At 42.6% G+C, this 17,565-nt stretch overlaps 1 protein-coding gene across 2 annotated transcripts in view; it reads right to left on the reverse strand.

Annotated features, from left to right (window-relative positions):
• Window positions 1–4,473: 4,473 nt before the first annotated feature.
• zfhx3b (zinc finger homeobox 3b) overlaps window positions 4,474–17,565 on the reverse strand; it is a 524,157-nt gene continuing 511,065 nt past the window's right edge. For both annotated transcript variants that reach the window (XM_069901315.1, XM_069901314.1), the window contains 2 exons: window positions 11,907–17,294; window positions 4,474–9,212 (listed from right to left, as the gene is read on the reverse strand). In XM_069901315.1, coding sequence (XP_069757416.1) covers window positions 7,705–9,212; window positions 11,907–17,294 — 6,896 coding nt within the window. In that variant the 3' untranslated portion in view covers window positions 4,474–7,704. The remainder of the gene's footprint in view (window positions 9,213–11,906; window positions 17,295–17,565) is intronic.

Consider the following 17,565-nt stretch of genomic DNA (forward strand, 5'->3'; position numbering starts at 1 on the left):
ATTCAATGATTGGAGAAGTTCTACATCCAAATCTCCATACAAATTGCCTCTGGTTCCATTAACATATAATTGTTCCCTAGCCAGAAGTATCTGAATAATCCAACGTAAATGTTTGAAATCAAGTGCCAAAAAAAGCGTGGTGCCTTGCCTGTTTTGAAGCAGATGGTTGAAGCTAGCACACACTGCATTACTGGCTTATTGTTAAAGGCTCCCAAATAGTTGTTCAGCGTCTATACCCACGAGGGGCGTTAGTTCCTTTGGCCTTGAAATTCACATTTTCCAATTGCCCAACAGCAAATTTGACATTAGTAATTCCAGTAATGCTGTTCCCGAAAGCTCTTCCTTTAAAAATGGGCATTCATTATCACCATTTCCCAACTACTGCCCTCTTTTGAATAACACCACTCCGTTACTATTGGTATATTAGCCTTCCGTTACCACATAAGCTGCTTCTTTCCTTGTAGCTCTGACCTCAGGAACTTGCTCTTAAAGTATCTTAAAGGAACTTTATCTTAAAGTAACGACCAGCTTTTGTCATTGCCTGGAACTTGTTTGCAAGGAAAGGTGGGATCGAGTTGGATGAGTTCTCTATGTCGCCATAGGAGTGTGAAAGGGTTGGTGGAGGAAGTATACAGAATAACTTATGCAAGTTCTTGAACATGTATGCCTACCTGTGTAGGTGACAGTTATCTTGTACATCTTCATTTGGTAGTCCGACAGTGCAATCAAATGCTCCTTTCTGGCATAAATTGTATTCCATAAAAATTGAATGATCTCAGTTTTGATGATGGAACTACTCTTGACTTCTGAAGTGGATAAATTTAAGACCACATTCGGCCCATCGAGTTTGCTCTGCCATTCCATCATGAGGTGATCCATCCTCCCATTCACCGCCACTCCCCTACCTTCTCCTCATAACTCTTGTTACCCTGACTATTCAGATACCTAGCAATCACAGCCTTAAATGCACCCAATGACCTGGCCCCCCACAGCCTCCCGTGGTAGCAAATTCCAGAGGTTCACCTCTCTCTGGCAAAAGAAATTACTTTAAAATGAGTGCCCTTCCACCTTTTTGTCCCAGACTCCCTTACCATGGGAAACAACTTCACCACATTTACTACGTCCAAGCCTTTCTACATTTTCAATGCTTCTGTGAGGTTCCCTCTCATATTTCAGAACCTCTAAGGAGCAAAGAAGAAACGTGGTCTTGTGTGGCGCACACAGCAGAGTTAGTCTGCACTGATCCAAATGCAAGTTTTTGGAAAGGTAGTCCTCACTTTGACTGTGTTTGCTACTTGAGGGTTATTGAGCAAACAGCTACCACCATTGGCATCATATGAGTAAGCTGAAAACCAAGAACACATTGATAAGGTAGAATCAAACAGCTGGTTGATCAGCAGATCAGGCAGCATTCATGGAGAGGAAATGGACAGTTGATGTGGGAAAGCATCTGGGGGTTAAAAACCCCGTAACACCACAACGAGACATGCAAACTCCGCACAGGCAGCATCAGTGGACAGGATTGACCAAGGTTGCTGGAGCTAGGAGATAACAGCTCTACTGGCTATGCCACTCGGAGGAAGAGGTTCCATCTCCCCATCACCCCATCACCTGGGGGTTTTCTGCATGGCTGAGCTTTCCTCTCCCTTCCTCCATCTGCTCATTATTTCGATCATATCTGCTTCCACTTTTCACCTTTGAGTATCCGTGTCTACCTGGCTCCATCTGTCCATTTTTTTCCTTATCTGTTTCCAACCTAGGACATAGGAGCAGGAAAAGGCTATTCAGCCCTGCCATTCAATCATGAGCTGATCCATTTTCCCACTCAGCCCACTGCCCATAACCTTTGATGCTCTGGCTAATCAAGAACCTATCAATCTCTGCCTTAACGACTTGGCCTCTGCAAACGTCTAGCCTTCATTGTAAAACTACACCTTCCACCTCATGACTACATCTGCCCATCATCTCCCACCACACCTGGTCCCGCCTATTACATAACAGATCCCTGTTTCAGACTTTCACCTCTTTATGTTAATTATCTTCCATTTACACTCTCAATCCTGATCTAGGGTCTCGACCAAAACATTAACCATCCCTTTGGCTCCACAGATGCTGCCTGTCTTTCAGCAGTTGGTTTTATTTTCACTCCAGCATCAGTATTTACTTGTGTCTCCATTGTGAACAAGTTTGCTGTTTGACAGATTAACACCCATACACTTTTCCCAAAAGCAACCATTCTCAATGGGAGCCACAGCACATTTAAGGGGGTGGGGGGAGGGGAGTGGCCACAGACTGAAATCATTAAATATTTTGAATGTTTTTTATGTAGTTGGCAGATGAGAAGTATGGAAGAAACTAAATAAACTTTGATCATGGAGATCCTTTGTATGTTCTCCACGGGTTTTCCCTGGGGCTCTGGTTTCCTCCCACCCTTCAAAACGTACTGGGGAGTGTAGGTCAATTGGGTATAATTGGGCGGCATTGGCTCGTGGCCCGAAAGGGTCCGTTACCGTACTGCATGTTGGGAAGCATAGCCAAAAAAGCGTTGAGAATGGCTGCTCTAAAACAATAAACAATATGAAATAAAAAGAATTGTCTGCTCGACCCACTGAGTTTCCCCCAGCAGACTGTTTGCTGCTTCACATTTCACTATCTCCAGACTCCTGAATGCCTCCACCTTTCTCTGTCACTCTCATTTCACTCACTCTGGTTGACCAACCATTTTAGTGTTGATTATAATGCTGCTACTGGCAAGAACATATCTAGAGGCTGCTTCTGTCTAGGAAGACTCCATTCCTTCTGGTTGCCCATGACTTCTGATGGACCTGGAAAAGGAAGAGAGGAACAAGGGTTAAATGCTGATGGTGTGGACTGCTAGGGTCAAGCAATGGCAGCTACACGTTTGTGTGAGAGGCATTTCAATTAAAACTGAGAGTTGGGTTAAGATGGCCAAAATCAATGGAGAGTTCCTCCAGTAGCTTTGATAGTCTTCTCCCGCACCCCCCACCCCCCACCACCTCCCAATTTTTATTGTTATTTTTTCCTAATGAGGATTGGAAACAGACGTTGGTGCCATGAATCTCCAACCCTGCTCCTCTTTGGATCGCAGAAAGGGCGATTATGTGTGTGTGTGTGTGTGGCCCGATGAAGGGGTGAGGATGTCATTGAGCTGGTTAGAGTACTGATGATATGAGAAAGATAGCATGGTTAGGTGAGGGTGCAGCATGGACAAGGTGCAGGGGAGGGGGGGAAACTATAGAAAAATGTGTTGTTGTAATTGGAGAGGAATGCCCCAGACCTGAGTAGAAATGGTGTGAGAATGCTTTGATTCCAGGATTGAGAATTCCTTACCTTAGCAGTCCTGCTCAGGCCATTATTCTTCATCTGGCATGACAGATGGGTCCAGGGTACAATGCTTTTTAACATAATTCATTTGTTTGGCTGAGGGGTGGTGGGGGGGCAACTTCCTTAAGACCTTTTGAGAACAACATCTCTTTCATCTTTCTTGATTTTCATTATGTGAGAATCAGAATGGTGGTGTTTAGCTGCATTGGGCTCTGCCATCGCCACTGTAAAGCATGGCTAAGTTTGATGTACAACTAATTTCCACTGATGCCTGATCTGCAATGAAGAATTGCCCTTAAAAACCACAAGTTATTAACGGCAGCAAAACTTAACATGAAAATTTATTGCATGCCTGTGTCATTAAACCAATTCAATTTTCTTCCTGATTTTGGCATAAATGGAACTTTCTCCCCAGTAAAGCTTATAAAACTATGTCTGCCCTGTCAAGTTCCATTTTATTGCAGTGATTCTTACAAAAGAATTTCTGAGCTGCAAATAGTCAAACTAATTTGAAATCCAGAGGTTAATATACTATAAAAAAGACATAACCCCTTTTCTTGCAATATGCCTGAAATTTCTACTTTGGTATTGGTTTTATTATTTTAAATGTTTAACGTGATAGCAGCAATAAAGCCAGGGTGTCGGGCCAGCCATCAAATCAAATGGTGGAAGACCACATCTGGCTAACCTCTACTTGGGTTTTGGGCTTTGCAGTAGATGGTCCATCTGCCCAGCTTATTGAAGAATCTTGTTTTAGTGTTCAGAGTCTTCCCAGATTCATTTGGAGAATGGTTCAGAATGACTGCTAATATTGTAGTCTCAGCCACTATGAATGTAAACTGGAGTGTGGTGGGTGGAAATTGAATGCTGCATTTGCAAAGATAGGTTGTGTATACTGTGCAGTCTTGTCTTAGGATGTCAAATATGTCATGCAATGTTACGATTTCCACCATGAAGTGAAAGACCATCTATCTGGACATCGTACTGCTGCATCCAAGCATTTCTTGCTCCCTGGAATAGAGTTGGAGAATACTGTCCAAAGTAGCTGATTAGACCAGGTCGAATGAAGCGTACGTAATGGGGAGGTCTGTGTTTGAATAACGTAGCCATACACCAAATTTTGCTCATACTGGTTTTTTTTTAATGTATCACAATGAGCAAGAAACATACTTGATGAAGTATTTTCAAAGGAGTATATTCAATTACCATCTACAATCAACTTAACTATGACAACAAGGTTTGTGACAAAATTTTTTAAAGTTCGAAATCCACGTGGTTGTTAGTTTCCATGATTTTGGTACAGTTGAAATTTTTTTCGTTGTTACAGTAACAAAAAAACTAACAAGACTACATTATAGAAAAAACATCAAGAACATCATTTTTGGTTTAACTTGCTCTTTTTTTTGTACATTGCAAGGCTGGAGATACCTCTTTCACCTCAGGGTAATGTTTCCAAAGCTGCCCAAGATGTAAAAGTCAATGCTGTTCACAGTGGGCAGTTTCTCCACAAAAACGACAATAATCTTCTTTATTGTCCAAGAACTTAGATACATCAAGTATGCTGACTTGTGTTAATGCTTCTCCTGTCTTATTCTTTTTCCCATGCCACAAAAAAATGGACACTTTTAATGCGGCACCATTCTCATTGCTTAAAGCTTTGGCCACATTCATATATAGTTAAATAATTTTTTTCAAAAAACTGCTCAGTGCTTTTCCAGCTCCGTGTTTCAGTACTGGTGGTGCCTTTAGATGCAAATATGTTCCGTCCACTTTTCACCTGTACGTCTTGCTACGTTTAACTGTAAAACTTGGGTAGCCTGACCCACACAATTATTAGTCTTTGTAAATGGTAGAGTACAAGTGCTACTGAACAGACTTTGGAAACAAAGGTCAGAGTTCCAAGAAAATACAAACCAGAAAATTGCACCTTAAGAGGCCATGTCATTGTATATAAAGATAAAAAACATAAAACAAACCAGTATTTAAAATATAATGCTAGTGTTAAAATGTTAACAGTTAATGAAGAAAATTATATATGATACAGAACATACTAACATACAAATTAACAGTTAAATGCGGAATATATTTCATAGAATCACATCAAAACAAAACAAAAACTGTACAACCTTGGAATAAAATTTTTCATCTTGTGGGAGCTATTCTTTTCTTAACCTCATTTAGAAAACAATTTGAATTTTCCATTTTTGAACGTTATCTGATATCTTTATGTAAAATAGGCCTACTTTTCAATGTAATTTAAACTTCTGTTCCTTCTGAAACCAAAGAGTTATACTATCTGCATGTTATTATTACAAAAAAAATCACTTTCGCACTGTGCACAAGCCTGATTATGAATATGTACAACAGCTTATTGACTACTTCAAATAAAATTAAAAAGATTTTAAAACAAAATATCAGTCCCTGCAACAAACTCCAAGTCGATAGTTTGGAATGAACTGGAGTTCTGCAATTTTGTTGGCTTTTGACGAGTCAAAGCATCAACCAAACTGAACCATGGAAAGGTGTATTCACAGTCTAAAAATGTTCCACTTGCAACAGAAAGATGAAGAAAGGAATATCAAAAAAACAGGGGCTAAAACTGATTTATTGGTTTCCAGTAAAGCTTCGCAAAAAAGCAAGATATAAGCAAGCATCTACTGTGTGACTACAACATTTGCAGCAAAAAAAGATTTTTTTTCAAAAAGAGTTCAGACCTTTTTATGCGAGTAATGAATTTTTTTTGACATTAATGTGACTACAGAGATGTACATAACAAGTGCCCAAATAACAAAGACATTTTTTTTTAAAAGATCACTATCTGATATCCTTGGTAGGAGCAGTGTCTTCTAACCACCACTGCACTTATTCCACAATACAAGGACAAACCTTTAAGTAAAAAGTTTTTTTTTGGTATTTTTATTTGTTTTGTCTTCAGTCATTCCTTTGCTTGCAGAAGAAGCAATGGCAGTGACCTGGATATTACCATTCCTTTTTTTGTTAAATTTTTATTAAATCAGAAGAACAAATTCTCAAGTATAAAGATGCCTCTTTTCACCGTTATGCACCGATGGTGAAAGTGTATGTCTTTGGATTTTGTTAAAGCGCAAGAATTTTTTTCTCTTGTGTCAAAGAAAAAAAATAATTAATTTCCACCCCCCCCCCCCAAAAAAAGTCAAACTGCTGTCACACGACACGAAAAAAAAAACAAATGTCTGCTTCATAGGAAAAAATTCCACAGCATCTACAAAAGCAGAGAGGTAAGTGCACAAAGGTTACAGACACAGGTAAATAATCATCATGTTCCTTAAAGGATCACAAAAAAATTCAAAAGGACCCTATCCACAAAAAAATGTTTAAATTTACTTTTATTTTCTTCCTTCTATAAAACTAGAGCAAACCACCTTCAGAGAGGAAGGTGAGCATTAAGGAAGGTGTCAAGGTGGGACGGGAAAGGTGGGGATGGAAGGAATACGACAGAAAAGCATAGACCAGTAACTTGATTCAAATCTACCCTACTGGAATGAACAAGACAACATCAAAATGAAGAGCTTTCTGTTGGACAATACAAAAGCTAATGTACACAAAGGTTTTCAATCTACCATACTGTTTAGGTCATTTCCAATGCAACAAACTACTCAACACCAAAATGTTCATATCTATCATAAATACAGAAAGTTAGTTTTTCTTTTAAACTCATTGTTATCTCAGTTACAAGTCCTCAACACTCTTGTGTTTTGGTGGCAATGGGAGTGCTCAATTATCCCTCAGATTATATAGCAGAAGAGCTATTCTTTGTAAATCCCCAGTTAAGATGTGTTTCAACACTTTGAATACTTTCTGCCAGGTTTGGAAAAAAAAATCTTCTTCTGGAACAAAAAAATAAAAACAGAAAATAAAATAAACAAAAGCAAAATATGATTCAGAAAACAGAACAAGGTGTGAGCTATTGACCTGAGAATACAAGACATTACATTTTTTTTAGCTAGCCATTGGTATCCGAATGCTTACATAGCAAGAAATCTAAACTGTAAATGGTGGATTGTCATCCCATAAGGTACATGCTGACATCTGCTGTGCTATCTCAACTTAGGACATATTTGCACTGGGGAAATAAAGGTTCCAAGACCATTGTAATTACATGGAGGCAGTTCATTGCTTTCTGGTTTCTGTCATTTTGCTCAGCTAACCATAGTACCTTCTAGCAACCAGTGTAACAGGTTTAGATGTTGCCAGCATATCAATATGAGACAACAATCCTGAAAGATTTTATTTTTTTGGTTAGAAGCTTTGGAATTGCAGTTAGTCTTTTTTGAAATTGGTTTGTTTTTTTTTTATTAATCATATTGTCCATCTTCAAGCTTACAATCTGAAGGTGTCCATTCCTACACTAGTCAGACTACTGTCTCTGCGGCAGCTGGGGTCATTTGGACCCTCCAGCGGGCAATCCAGGCCATCTGACTTCTGGCTGAGCTCACTGTCAGAGTCATCTGAATAGCCGTCTGTTGGTATAGAGGTCTGAACCCCTGAGGTGCTGCATGAACTTGAGGTAACTGTTGAAGATGAGGAGAGAGAAGGTAAAGAAGAGGGCTTCCTGACTGAGGCTCGGGAAAGAATGTTAGGCCAAGATTTGATGGAGACGTGGGCGGACAGGCTGGAGGAGGGGCTGTCGTTAGAGTGAGTGGCAGACTGCGAGGTAGATGCGGTGTTAGGATCGGGGAAGCAGGCTGAGTGAGGTAATAAACTAGCGTGCTCTTTGGCGTATCTTGCTGCTCGTTTGATTGTTCTGTGTTTGTGCAAGGTTGACTCGAGATGTTGACTTAGAGCTTCATCCCCGCTCAGTGTGGTATCACAGGCCAGGCATTGGTAGGTGCTGGTGGGGACACGAAGCACCATCTCTTGCAGACTTGTCACAGACTGACCGAAGAAGCATATTGACTGCAGGTGGCTCATGGCTGTCTCTTCATCAGTGAAGACCATCTGACACTTGCGGCAGACCAACTTGTACTGCACCTTTGGATCAATGAACAGATCAAGCGAGTCCGTACTTTTGCTTTCTGTTTGTTGTCGTTCTTCAGGTTTTGGAAGGGATGGTTCTCTGGGAACACTGGCTTGCTCTTCTGTTTTGGTAGATTCTTTGGCGGATTCTTTGTCTGGGGAAACCGTTAGTTGTGGGGTGGGGACTTGGCTCGGTTTCGGCTGCTGCTTTGGCGGCTGCTGGAGTTGCTGCTGCTGGAGTTGCAACTGTTGCTGGAGTTGCAACTGTCTTTGCTGCTGTTGGAGGGCGTCTTGCAGACTCTGTTGATATTGCTGATATTGCTGCAGCAAAGACCCTGGAGACAGCCCCATCAGAGCTTGGGACAAAGCTGGGTTGTAAGGAAAGAGACCCTCCATCCCATACATCGGCTGCAGGTATCCTCCTTGAAGGGCTCCAGGAATTTGCGGGGCATAATACGGAGAAAAGCCGGGCACAAAGTATGGCAAGAACTGGCTGGTGAGCAGGGCGGTCGGATCAGAAGCCAGTGCAGTCTGCAGAGCCTGAAGTTGAGCTGGGTCCACCACATACTCCATGCCAGGAAGAGGTACTGATGTGCTTGAGCTGTTATCATTCTTCTCCTTGTTTGGTGTGGGCGCAGGGTCGACTTTGTCTTTTTCCTTTTCTTTTGCCCTCTCGTTCTCTTTGATTTTACGCTGTTCGGGTGGCTGTTGCTGGGTAGTTGGTGTTGGACGTGGAGCTGTAGTGGTGGCCTGTGTTGGCGCCTGGGATGTCGATGGAGCTTGCTTGCTAGGCGGTCCAGTGGTAGGAAGGCCAGGGGAAGGTACAGTTGAAGCAGGAATGCCCAAAAGGTTAGATTTAGGAGAAGTTAAAGCTAAAAATAAATAAAAAGCAGAAGAAACATAAACTCTTGCAGGCCCACATCATACTTGAGGCATACAAAGATACATTTTTCAATTTATTATACGATCGCAGAATATTTAAAATTTTTTTTGGGTATAACTTGCAGTTTGATTAGCATTCCAATGAGACCATTTAGATTCTTGAGCTAACTTTCAGCAATAAAATAAATGACTGTCAACAACTGAGCAGAACTAAACAAGAAATGTATCAACATTTGCTTGCTTCCACAAGTAATTGCAGCTCATCCTATGCCGTCGATTTCATTATCCCCTTTTCATTCAGTCAGCAATGATACCGCATATTGTAACTTTCTTAATCAATACTGTCTTGCAATCCAATATCGTGACACTGCCTCACACCCTCACTTATTTTGCTACTTAGCTACTGACTGGTGAACGGTTCTAAGCCCCACTGCCAGCTTCTGAAACAGTATTTGGTTGGAACAAGTCCTTCACTTTGTGACTAGTCCTCCAGATTCGACCTTGCACAAATTTCAGGTCCAGTGAAGTATTCAGTTCTTACTCAATGATTCTCTGAGAAAGTCTTGGCGATATCAAGAATCCTTTCCGCTGGAAAGGAACTTTCAAGTGATATTATTCCGGTAGGTGCACCCAAATTATTGCCACTAACAAATTTGAACTAACACAGGCTGCAAGTAGTTGTATAAATTTGGGAGTTCAGATTATAATCTAACGGAAAATTTTATCTGGGCTTAATTGGCGACCTGGGTTTGAATTTGGCGCTGTCTGTAAGGAGTTTGTACGTTCTGCCCGTGACCTGCATGGGTTTTTCCTTGGGTGCTCTGTTTTCCTTCCACCCTCCAAAATGTACAGAGCTGTAGGTTAATTGCATGTAATTGGGGAGCATGGGCTTCAATGGCCGGTATCAGCTTCTACCATGCTGTAAACCTTTTTTTACAATTTTGCAGGCTCAGGAGCAAAGTCATTGAGTGAACAATGGTTTGTGCTGGATTTGTTCATCTCACATATTTGTGTATCTTAGTCATGGAGAGGAATTGGTTGATATTCTGCTCCTAAACTTTAATGATCATTGTTGGAATATAAAGCCAGGAGCTTGGCCGAGCTGGTCTGTGATGGTGAAAATAGGATGCCAAACAATGCAGCAAAATTTCTTTCCAGTCCTATGAGTGAAGTATAATATGGCCAGAAATCAAATGCCAGCCCCAACTACATTATACATATTATTTTATAAATTTGTATTTTAAATTGCAACCAGAAGATAATTGAGATCTTTTCAGACCTAATGTTGAATATTTTGCTGGATGTTCATCACAGCGCAAGTAGCTATTAGTGAACAGAGAAAAACTACAGACCAGAAGCCACACAAAAAAAATGTAAACAGGACACTGGCAGAAAATGTGGAATACACGAAGCACTTTATCATCAGCAGTTTGGTGCCAGCTTGTGTGACGTTGTGTGGGCGGCACGTTTGGTGTAGTGGTTAGCACAACGCCTTTACAGCGCCAGTGAGTGGGTTCGGACTGGGGTTTGAGTCCCGTGGGTTTTCTCTGGGGTTCCGATTTCCTCTCACCGTTCAAATTGTACCAGGGGTGTATGTTAATGGGATGTAAATTGGGCAGCACGGACCCATGGGCCGAAATGGCCTGTTACTGTGCTGTATGTCTAAATTGAAAAAAAAAATGAACATGGAATGTAGCTGTACCGTGTGCTCAAATAGGCATAACCCACTGAATATATAGAAAGTCAATAGTAAAATGATATATTGGGGAGATAGTATATTAGTGCATAGAACACGTCAAACAATAAGGAACCAACCACATAAAGTAATTCTCTTAATGAATGCATTTATAAAAATGCCTTATATCACTGTACACAGAAAAATATGCAGGGTAATAACTATTTTAGATACAGGAACAGATTATATGTCTAATTCAATATAACCTAAGGCAATATTTCTTTGAATGCCATTTTCTAAAACCATAAAAAATCAATTTGGAATATAAAAAGGATTACAAGGCTTTATCAAAAGATTTTCTTCTTTGCAACCTCGTCTATTCTATAATATTAATCAGATTTTTTTCTAATGATATGAACAGTTTTAAAAAATGGTTCTGCTGCTAATTTGACCCTGTTCGAAGTAAGTGTCAGGAGTCTTGATTTTATCAAATTTTTAAAAAGTCCGTATCCAGATCTGCTGAATCAAAAAGAATGATGAGTCTGTGAGATAGTTAGGTGCTGCTTTCACAAGATGGTGGAAAGATTACTCAATAAATATGGCTCTTATTTTATGAGAACCGAAGTGGCAACCTTATTGTTTGAACATGCAATAAAACTGAAAGTTGGTAACGTGTGAAGGAGATGCTTTGCAGTGAGTTGGGGGTGGGTCTGGAAAATCCTGAAAATATACCCCACTCGACCTCCCCCAACTCTCCAATCCAGTGCTTTCTTGGTTGCAAGACAAATCCTAAACCTTGATTCAATTTATTATTGTGCACGTATATGCTCTGCAATTTGTGTGAACCCTGTTCCGAGCAGCCTTTGGAGACAGGACACCTTCATCCTATCTGTCGGGCTGGATTTGATTCCAGGTGATACAAGTGAAATTTGTATGGTAGGCAAATATCAGATTGAAATCTACCAAGATATCTATGATATGTAAACTTAAAACTATTAATGCGACCCACCTGTATTAGATGAAGTGAAGCCAGTTAAAGATGAAGGAGTGCCCACACCTGGCAGTAACACAGGCGAAATCCCTGGCAAGGTTGGGTAGGCAGTGGGAAGATTAAGAGCTTGTACTGGTGGGTTATCAAACAAACCCTGCTGCTGAAGCGTTTGTGGCTGTGTGGCCAAACCAAGAACCTCATTAGCTTTTTTAATCCGGTCTAGTTCCTGTTGAGCCATTAGCCGACGGACCGTAGCAGGATCAATATATTCAACTTCTTTATCCAGCTGGCTTCCAATGGTCTCCTTCACCTTGGAGATGTGTTGCTGAGAAAAGATATGGTCTCGTACAGAGAGCCGGGCACTATACTTGATGCCACACAAAGTGCATTCTGCTTTGGGTCCTTCGTAAGTAGTCTGATTAATACCAAAATGTTTTGCCATATTTAGTTTGGCTTTCTTCTCCTTAGCCCTTGCATTCTGGAACCACACTTGAACGACCCGTTTTGGCAGGCCAATATCATTACCCAAGACCTCGCACTCCAGCATGGTTGGCGTCCGATAGTCATTGAAACAGGATTTCAACAGTTTCAGCTGGAGATTTGTCATCTGGGTGCGGAAGCGTTTCTGCCCTGGACGTTCACTGTCTGTGATCCTTGACATTGAGCTACTTCCGCCAGGACAGGGCGAACAGGGATCAGCAAGGCTTGATGTCTCACTGTAATCAATTGTACATTCATTCTCCATTTCCTTAGCGTGATAACTAGGTGATGGACTGACCAAGCCCGATGATATCCTTTCTTCATTTTCCTGCATTGATGACTGCAGCATCTTCTGGAGACCCTCTGTTTGATAGAGGGCCTGTTTTGAGTCAGCTATTACCCCAGTTGCACTGTCGTTGTCTGCATTTGCCTCATCTCCAGTTGTAGTGTCTGTAATCGCTGTGTTGACTGATGAGCAATCATCATTGTCAAGCCGAGTTTGGTCATATCCCAAGTTGACTGAAGAAATTGTGGGACCATCGAACTCTTCAAGCCCCTCCACTTTGATAGATGATGGACTGAGAAGAGCTTTGGGCGAGAATTCTCCACTTTTGTTCGCTGGCGAAGGACTAGCACACTGACTGTCGCTGTTTAATGATGAAAGCTGAGCAAAATTGGAGCAATCCATTAAGTCTGCCTTCAATATGTTTCCCCCATCACCATCAGTCGACATGATCAGGCTGTAGCCAGCACGCTTAGCTTCATGCCAATGACGAGATCGAATGTGGGCTTCCAGTGCTGTCTTTGCCTTGAAGAGGGCTCTGCAGAATGGACAGCGCCGATGAGCTTGTGCAGGTCCGACTGCTCTAAACTGGCCCTTTCTCTCTCTCGCACGAGTGTTTTGGAACCAAACTTGAACCACCCGTTTTTTGAGGCCTACTTCATGTGCAATATGATCCAACATTTTTCGTGTTGGGTTTGAATCAAGTAGGTATTTCTGATAGAGAATCTCTAATTGTTCTGGGGTGATAGTTGTCCTTAAGCGCTTATCTCTCTGAGGCTCGTCCCCGTTGTTTCCACTGTCATTATCCCTGGGACTAACACTGGCCTTTTCTTCCAGTTTCCGTTTCAAGGTGTTCATAGCAGAGTTTGGTGTGGAAGGTGAAGAAGAAGAGCTTGTCGGGATCTGAGGTAGAGTTCCAGAAAGTAGTTGACTAGCGAGCAGGGGGTTAGTGGGGTCAAAAAGCATGAAGGGCATTTCTATTGGACGATCTAGGAACTGAGGATGGACAAACTGGTTTTGTCCAGACAAGAAGTGGAGCTGCTGATGCTCCTGCCACAGGTCGAAGGTTGGAAATGCTAACTTGCACTGGTCACACTGGTAGTGAACCATTTGAGGAGGCAGGCTTCCGAGCTGCTGAGGTGTTGAAGTGTGAAGTGGATTTAGGGAGACGTGAGGAAGCTGAGATGGACTGGTGATGGTTTGCGAGACAGAGCATTGTGGCTGAGACTGCTGGGGTGATGGGAGCTGGGGGGCCTTCTGCTGTGTAACTTGTGGCTTCGGATCTTGCTGTGCCTCAGGTTTTGGTTGTAACAGCTTCTCCTGTGAATGCTGCTGCTGTGTATCAGGGGATTCAGGCTGCTTTGGTTTTTCCTCAGAAAATTCTGGGTTAGAAGGGCCTTCTTCTTTTTGAGCTGAAGTGCGGGACAGATTTACAGAAGGTACGTTTGCTGTGGCCACTGACGATGAACCACAGACAGCTGAGGTTAAAGGAGTGCTGCAGGATGAAGCAGAGGGACCTAACATCTCTGATGCGTCCATGGAGTCCTCTGTTTGACTGTCATATTGACCGTCGTCGTCTTCATCTTTGTAGCACAGTTTTTTTTGGTGTTTAATGAGGTCAAAGATGCGTTGAAAAACCAAACTGCACTTTTTGCACTGGTAATTTAGATTACTTGTGCGAATGTAACGATCGTTTGACAGCTCTCGCCGCTCCCCCTCCTTTCCTTCGCCCTGATTCTCATAGTTCTTGCGCGCCTTCTGCCGTGCGTTTTGAAACCAAACGACGATCACGCGAGTTGGAAGGTTTAGCAAATTTGAAAGCTGCTCAAATTCGTCATCTTTTGGATAAGCATTGGCGTCAAAGAAATCTTGCAAGACTCGCAGCTGATAGTCAGTAAATCTTGTCCTGGTCGACCGATTACTTCTGTAATACTCGGCCCTGGCGGGTTCTGGAGAAGATGGCTTTGAATCCACCTTGATGTCTTCGAGTGACGTAACAGGTGGGTTGTTGAAGTTGTATGGAGAGTCTTTGTTACGCTGTCGTTCTTTGAACAGAGTATTTCGAAACCAGTGCTTTATAACTTTCTGTGGCAAGCCTGACTTGTCAGACATCTCTTTGATTTGGTCCTCATTGGGGGAATTATTGATGTCGAAGTACCCTCTGAGGATCTTAAGCTGTTCGTCTGTGATACGTGTTCGTGGCCTTTTGTTCTGCTGTTGTTGAATTAAGTTGGGGTTGAGCTGTTGTTGATAGAGCTGAGCCAAATCTGTGGGTATGGGGTCCACCGGCGTTAACTGGGAGGGCATTTGTGGTGGTAAGGACTGCAGAGGCATTGATTGCATCAAAAGAGGTGAAAAGATTGGCAGGTCCATTGGCATGGAGAGCTGAGAAATTGACACTGGGGGCTGTGGAGTTGAAATAGCAGGCGGCGTGTGAGGTGGGGCAGTAGTAGTTGTGAGATTCTGAGCGGTAGATGCTGGTGCAGGGGCAGGGGGCGGGGGCGGGGGCGGAGGCGGGGGCGGTTCTGGTGTTTGAGGCCTCAGGGGGTACAGTTTATCATAATTGACTCTATACTGTTTGGCAAACTGCTCCAGCTCCTCAAACGGCAAGAACTGCTGATGTACGTGCTCCTGGTGGCTCTTTAGGATCAAGATATTTGAGAATAATTTGCTGCAAGTCTCGCACTCCAACTTATCCACCTCATCACTCAGGCCACTCTTACTTTTCTTTTGAACTTTTTGTTTGTTTTCATTGTATTGAATGACAAGTTCAAATCCAAAGTTTTCCAGCAAGGCCTTGGTGGCATTACCACGGGCGTCAGAGGGAATGCGAGGAGGGAGTAAGGACGATTCACTGCTGCTCACTGTGGTTTGGTCTTTCCTTTCTTTGGATTTGTGTGCCTCCAAGGATATTTCCTTGGGCATCAACCCTTCATCATTTTTTTCTGAGTTGTCTTTGTCTTTGTGTCCATCCTTATCTTTCATAACTGCTTTTGGTTTCTTCTCCAGCGGTTGGCTTGGTTGAAGGAGAGCCGTGTGTTGCTGCACCACAGACGATTGCTGCCCTTGTTGTTGAAGCAATTGGTGCTGCAGGTTCTGAGTGTGGGGTTTGACATCCTCAAGCAACGTATTTGTTCCAGGCATTGTTAATGCGGCACTGCATGCTGGGATGCTGATCTCTGGGTTCAACTGGAACTCTGTTCCTGGAATATAGAAAGGGAATAACAGCTGTTGTTGCTGAAGTTGCAATAGGGCCTCGGTGGTCATGGGGAAATGTGGCAGCAGGGCTGGATTGAACAGCTGAGGCTGAAAGAGAGCTGTTTGTTGAAGTTCTTGCTGTAGTTGGGCCTGGGCCTGGACTTGGGCCTGTGCTTGGACCTGTGCCAGGGTCTGCGCCTGCTGCTGCTGTGTCTGTTGCCGAGATGTTATCATGTCTGCTATCTTCCTTTTGCTCGTGTCCTTTTGTTCTGAAGAAGTGGCCATGTTGCTTGCAATAGTGTTGCTGACTGCAGATGTTCCCGTCGAATCAGCTGTAATCTGGTTTCCACTTATTAAACCCAAGCTAGAGGTAGCACTTAATGTCACACCACATCCAGTGCCACTTACACCCACATCAGTATTCCCATTGCTATTGCCACTTGGAGTTGGACTAGATGTTGACGATCCTAAAGTTGTACTATTGTTACTAATGGCACCGCTACCCACTGTGTTGCCGCTGGCAGCTTCTAATTTTGCTGCTCTTGCTTTGGTCTGGTGTAACACTGAACGCATATGTATTTCTAGGGTTGAGCTTTGGCTGTAGGCCACATTGCACGTGTTACACTTAAAAGGCTTGTTATCTGGGCTGCTAGTTGGCTCCGGCTGACCAGTAGCTGATTCCTGAAGTGCTCTTTTCAACTTGTGCAGGTGGGACACAGAATTATAATGGACAAGTAAGATGTTCTTTTGTGTAAACGATTCCTTACAGACTGTGCACTTATAAGGCCGAGAGGGATCCAGGAATTTCTCCATTGTGAAATTTGGGCCTTTCCTGAATGGCAGTGCCCGCTTTGGCTCAGAGCCGGAGTCTTCTTGCACAGACCCCGAGTCACTTCCAACAGGGCTTTGCTTTTCATCTGAATCGCTCTCTTCATCTTTATCCTCATCTGCCCCCAAGGCTTGATCCTCGCTGAGAGCTGCATCACCAAGCGCCAGAACATCACCATTAACCCCGAGCCCACTGTACAACTGCTGAATGTCACTCTCACTGAGTTCCAGGTGACTGGTCTCCAGGTGCTTTTTCAGGGCTTGAAACGTTCGGAAGCTGCGCTGGCACAAACTGCACATGGTGGCAGCTCGGATGACATGATACTGGGAATGCTGTTGCAGTTTCTCAATGGTCTTGAAGGCGAGGCTACACTGGTTACAGCGGTATTTGTAGACATGGCGATCTGATACTGGCAGTTGGGGCCTTTTTGCATGAATCTCATTGAAGTGGGCTTGAAGTGCAGTGGAAGTCTTAAATAACTGGTTACATCCTTTCTTCCAGCACAGGAACCCAGCATCATCCTTCACTAAACTCTGGTCAACAGAAGACTTTGGTTCCATGCTACGCTCTGTACTTTCCGAAGGTACACTGCTCTTTTCAGGTGGATCTGATGTTTCTAATGAAAACAAATTTAATGAGAACTCAGTGGGTATTGTAATTTCTAATCAGCCCACTTCTATCTTGTTTTACTGTATGAGACTTGTTAATGCAATATTGGCTAAAAATTTAGATTTACAGTACCATCTCTGTATTGTACCTCTGAACATGAAGATATAATAAATTACTGTACTGTTAAAATATCTTAGCTGTTGTATGATCATTTATATTCAATTATTTTAGAAATAGATCAAAGTACACAAGTCATTGGAAAATGCTTCTAAATTGAC

Source organism: Narcine bancroftii, chromosome 10 (assembly GCF_036971445.1).
Source record: "Narcine bancroftii isolate sNarBan1 chromosome 10, sNarBan1.hap1, whole genome shotgun sequence".
Taxonomy (NCBI): Eukaryota; Metazoa; Chordata; class Chondrichthyes; order Torpediniformes; family Narcinidae; genus Narcine; species Narcine bancroftii.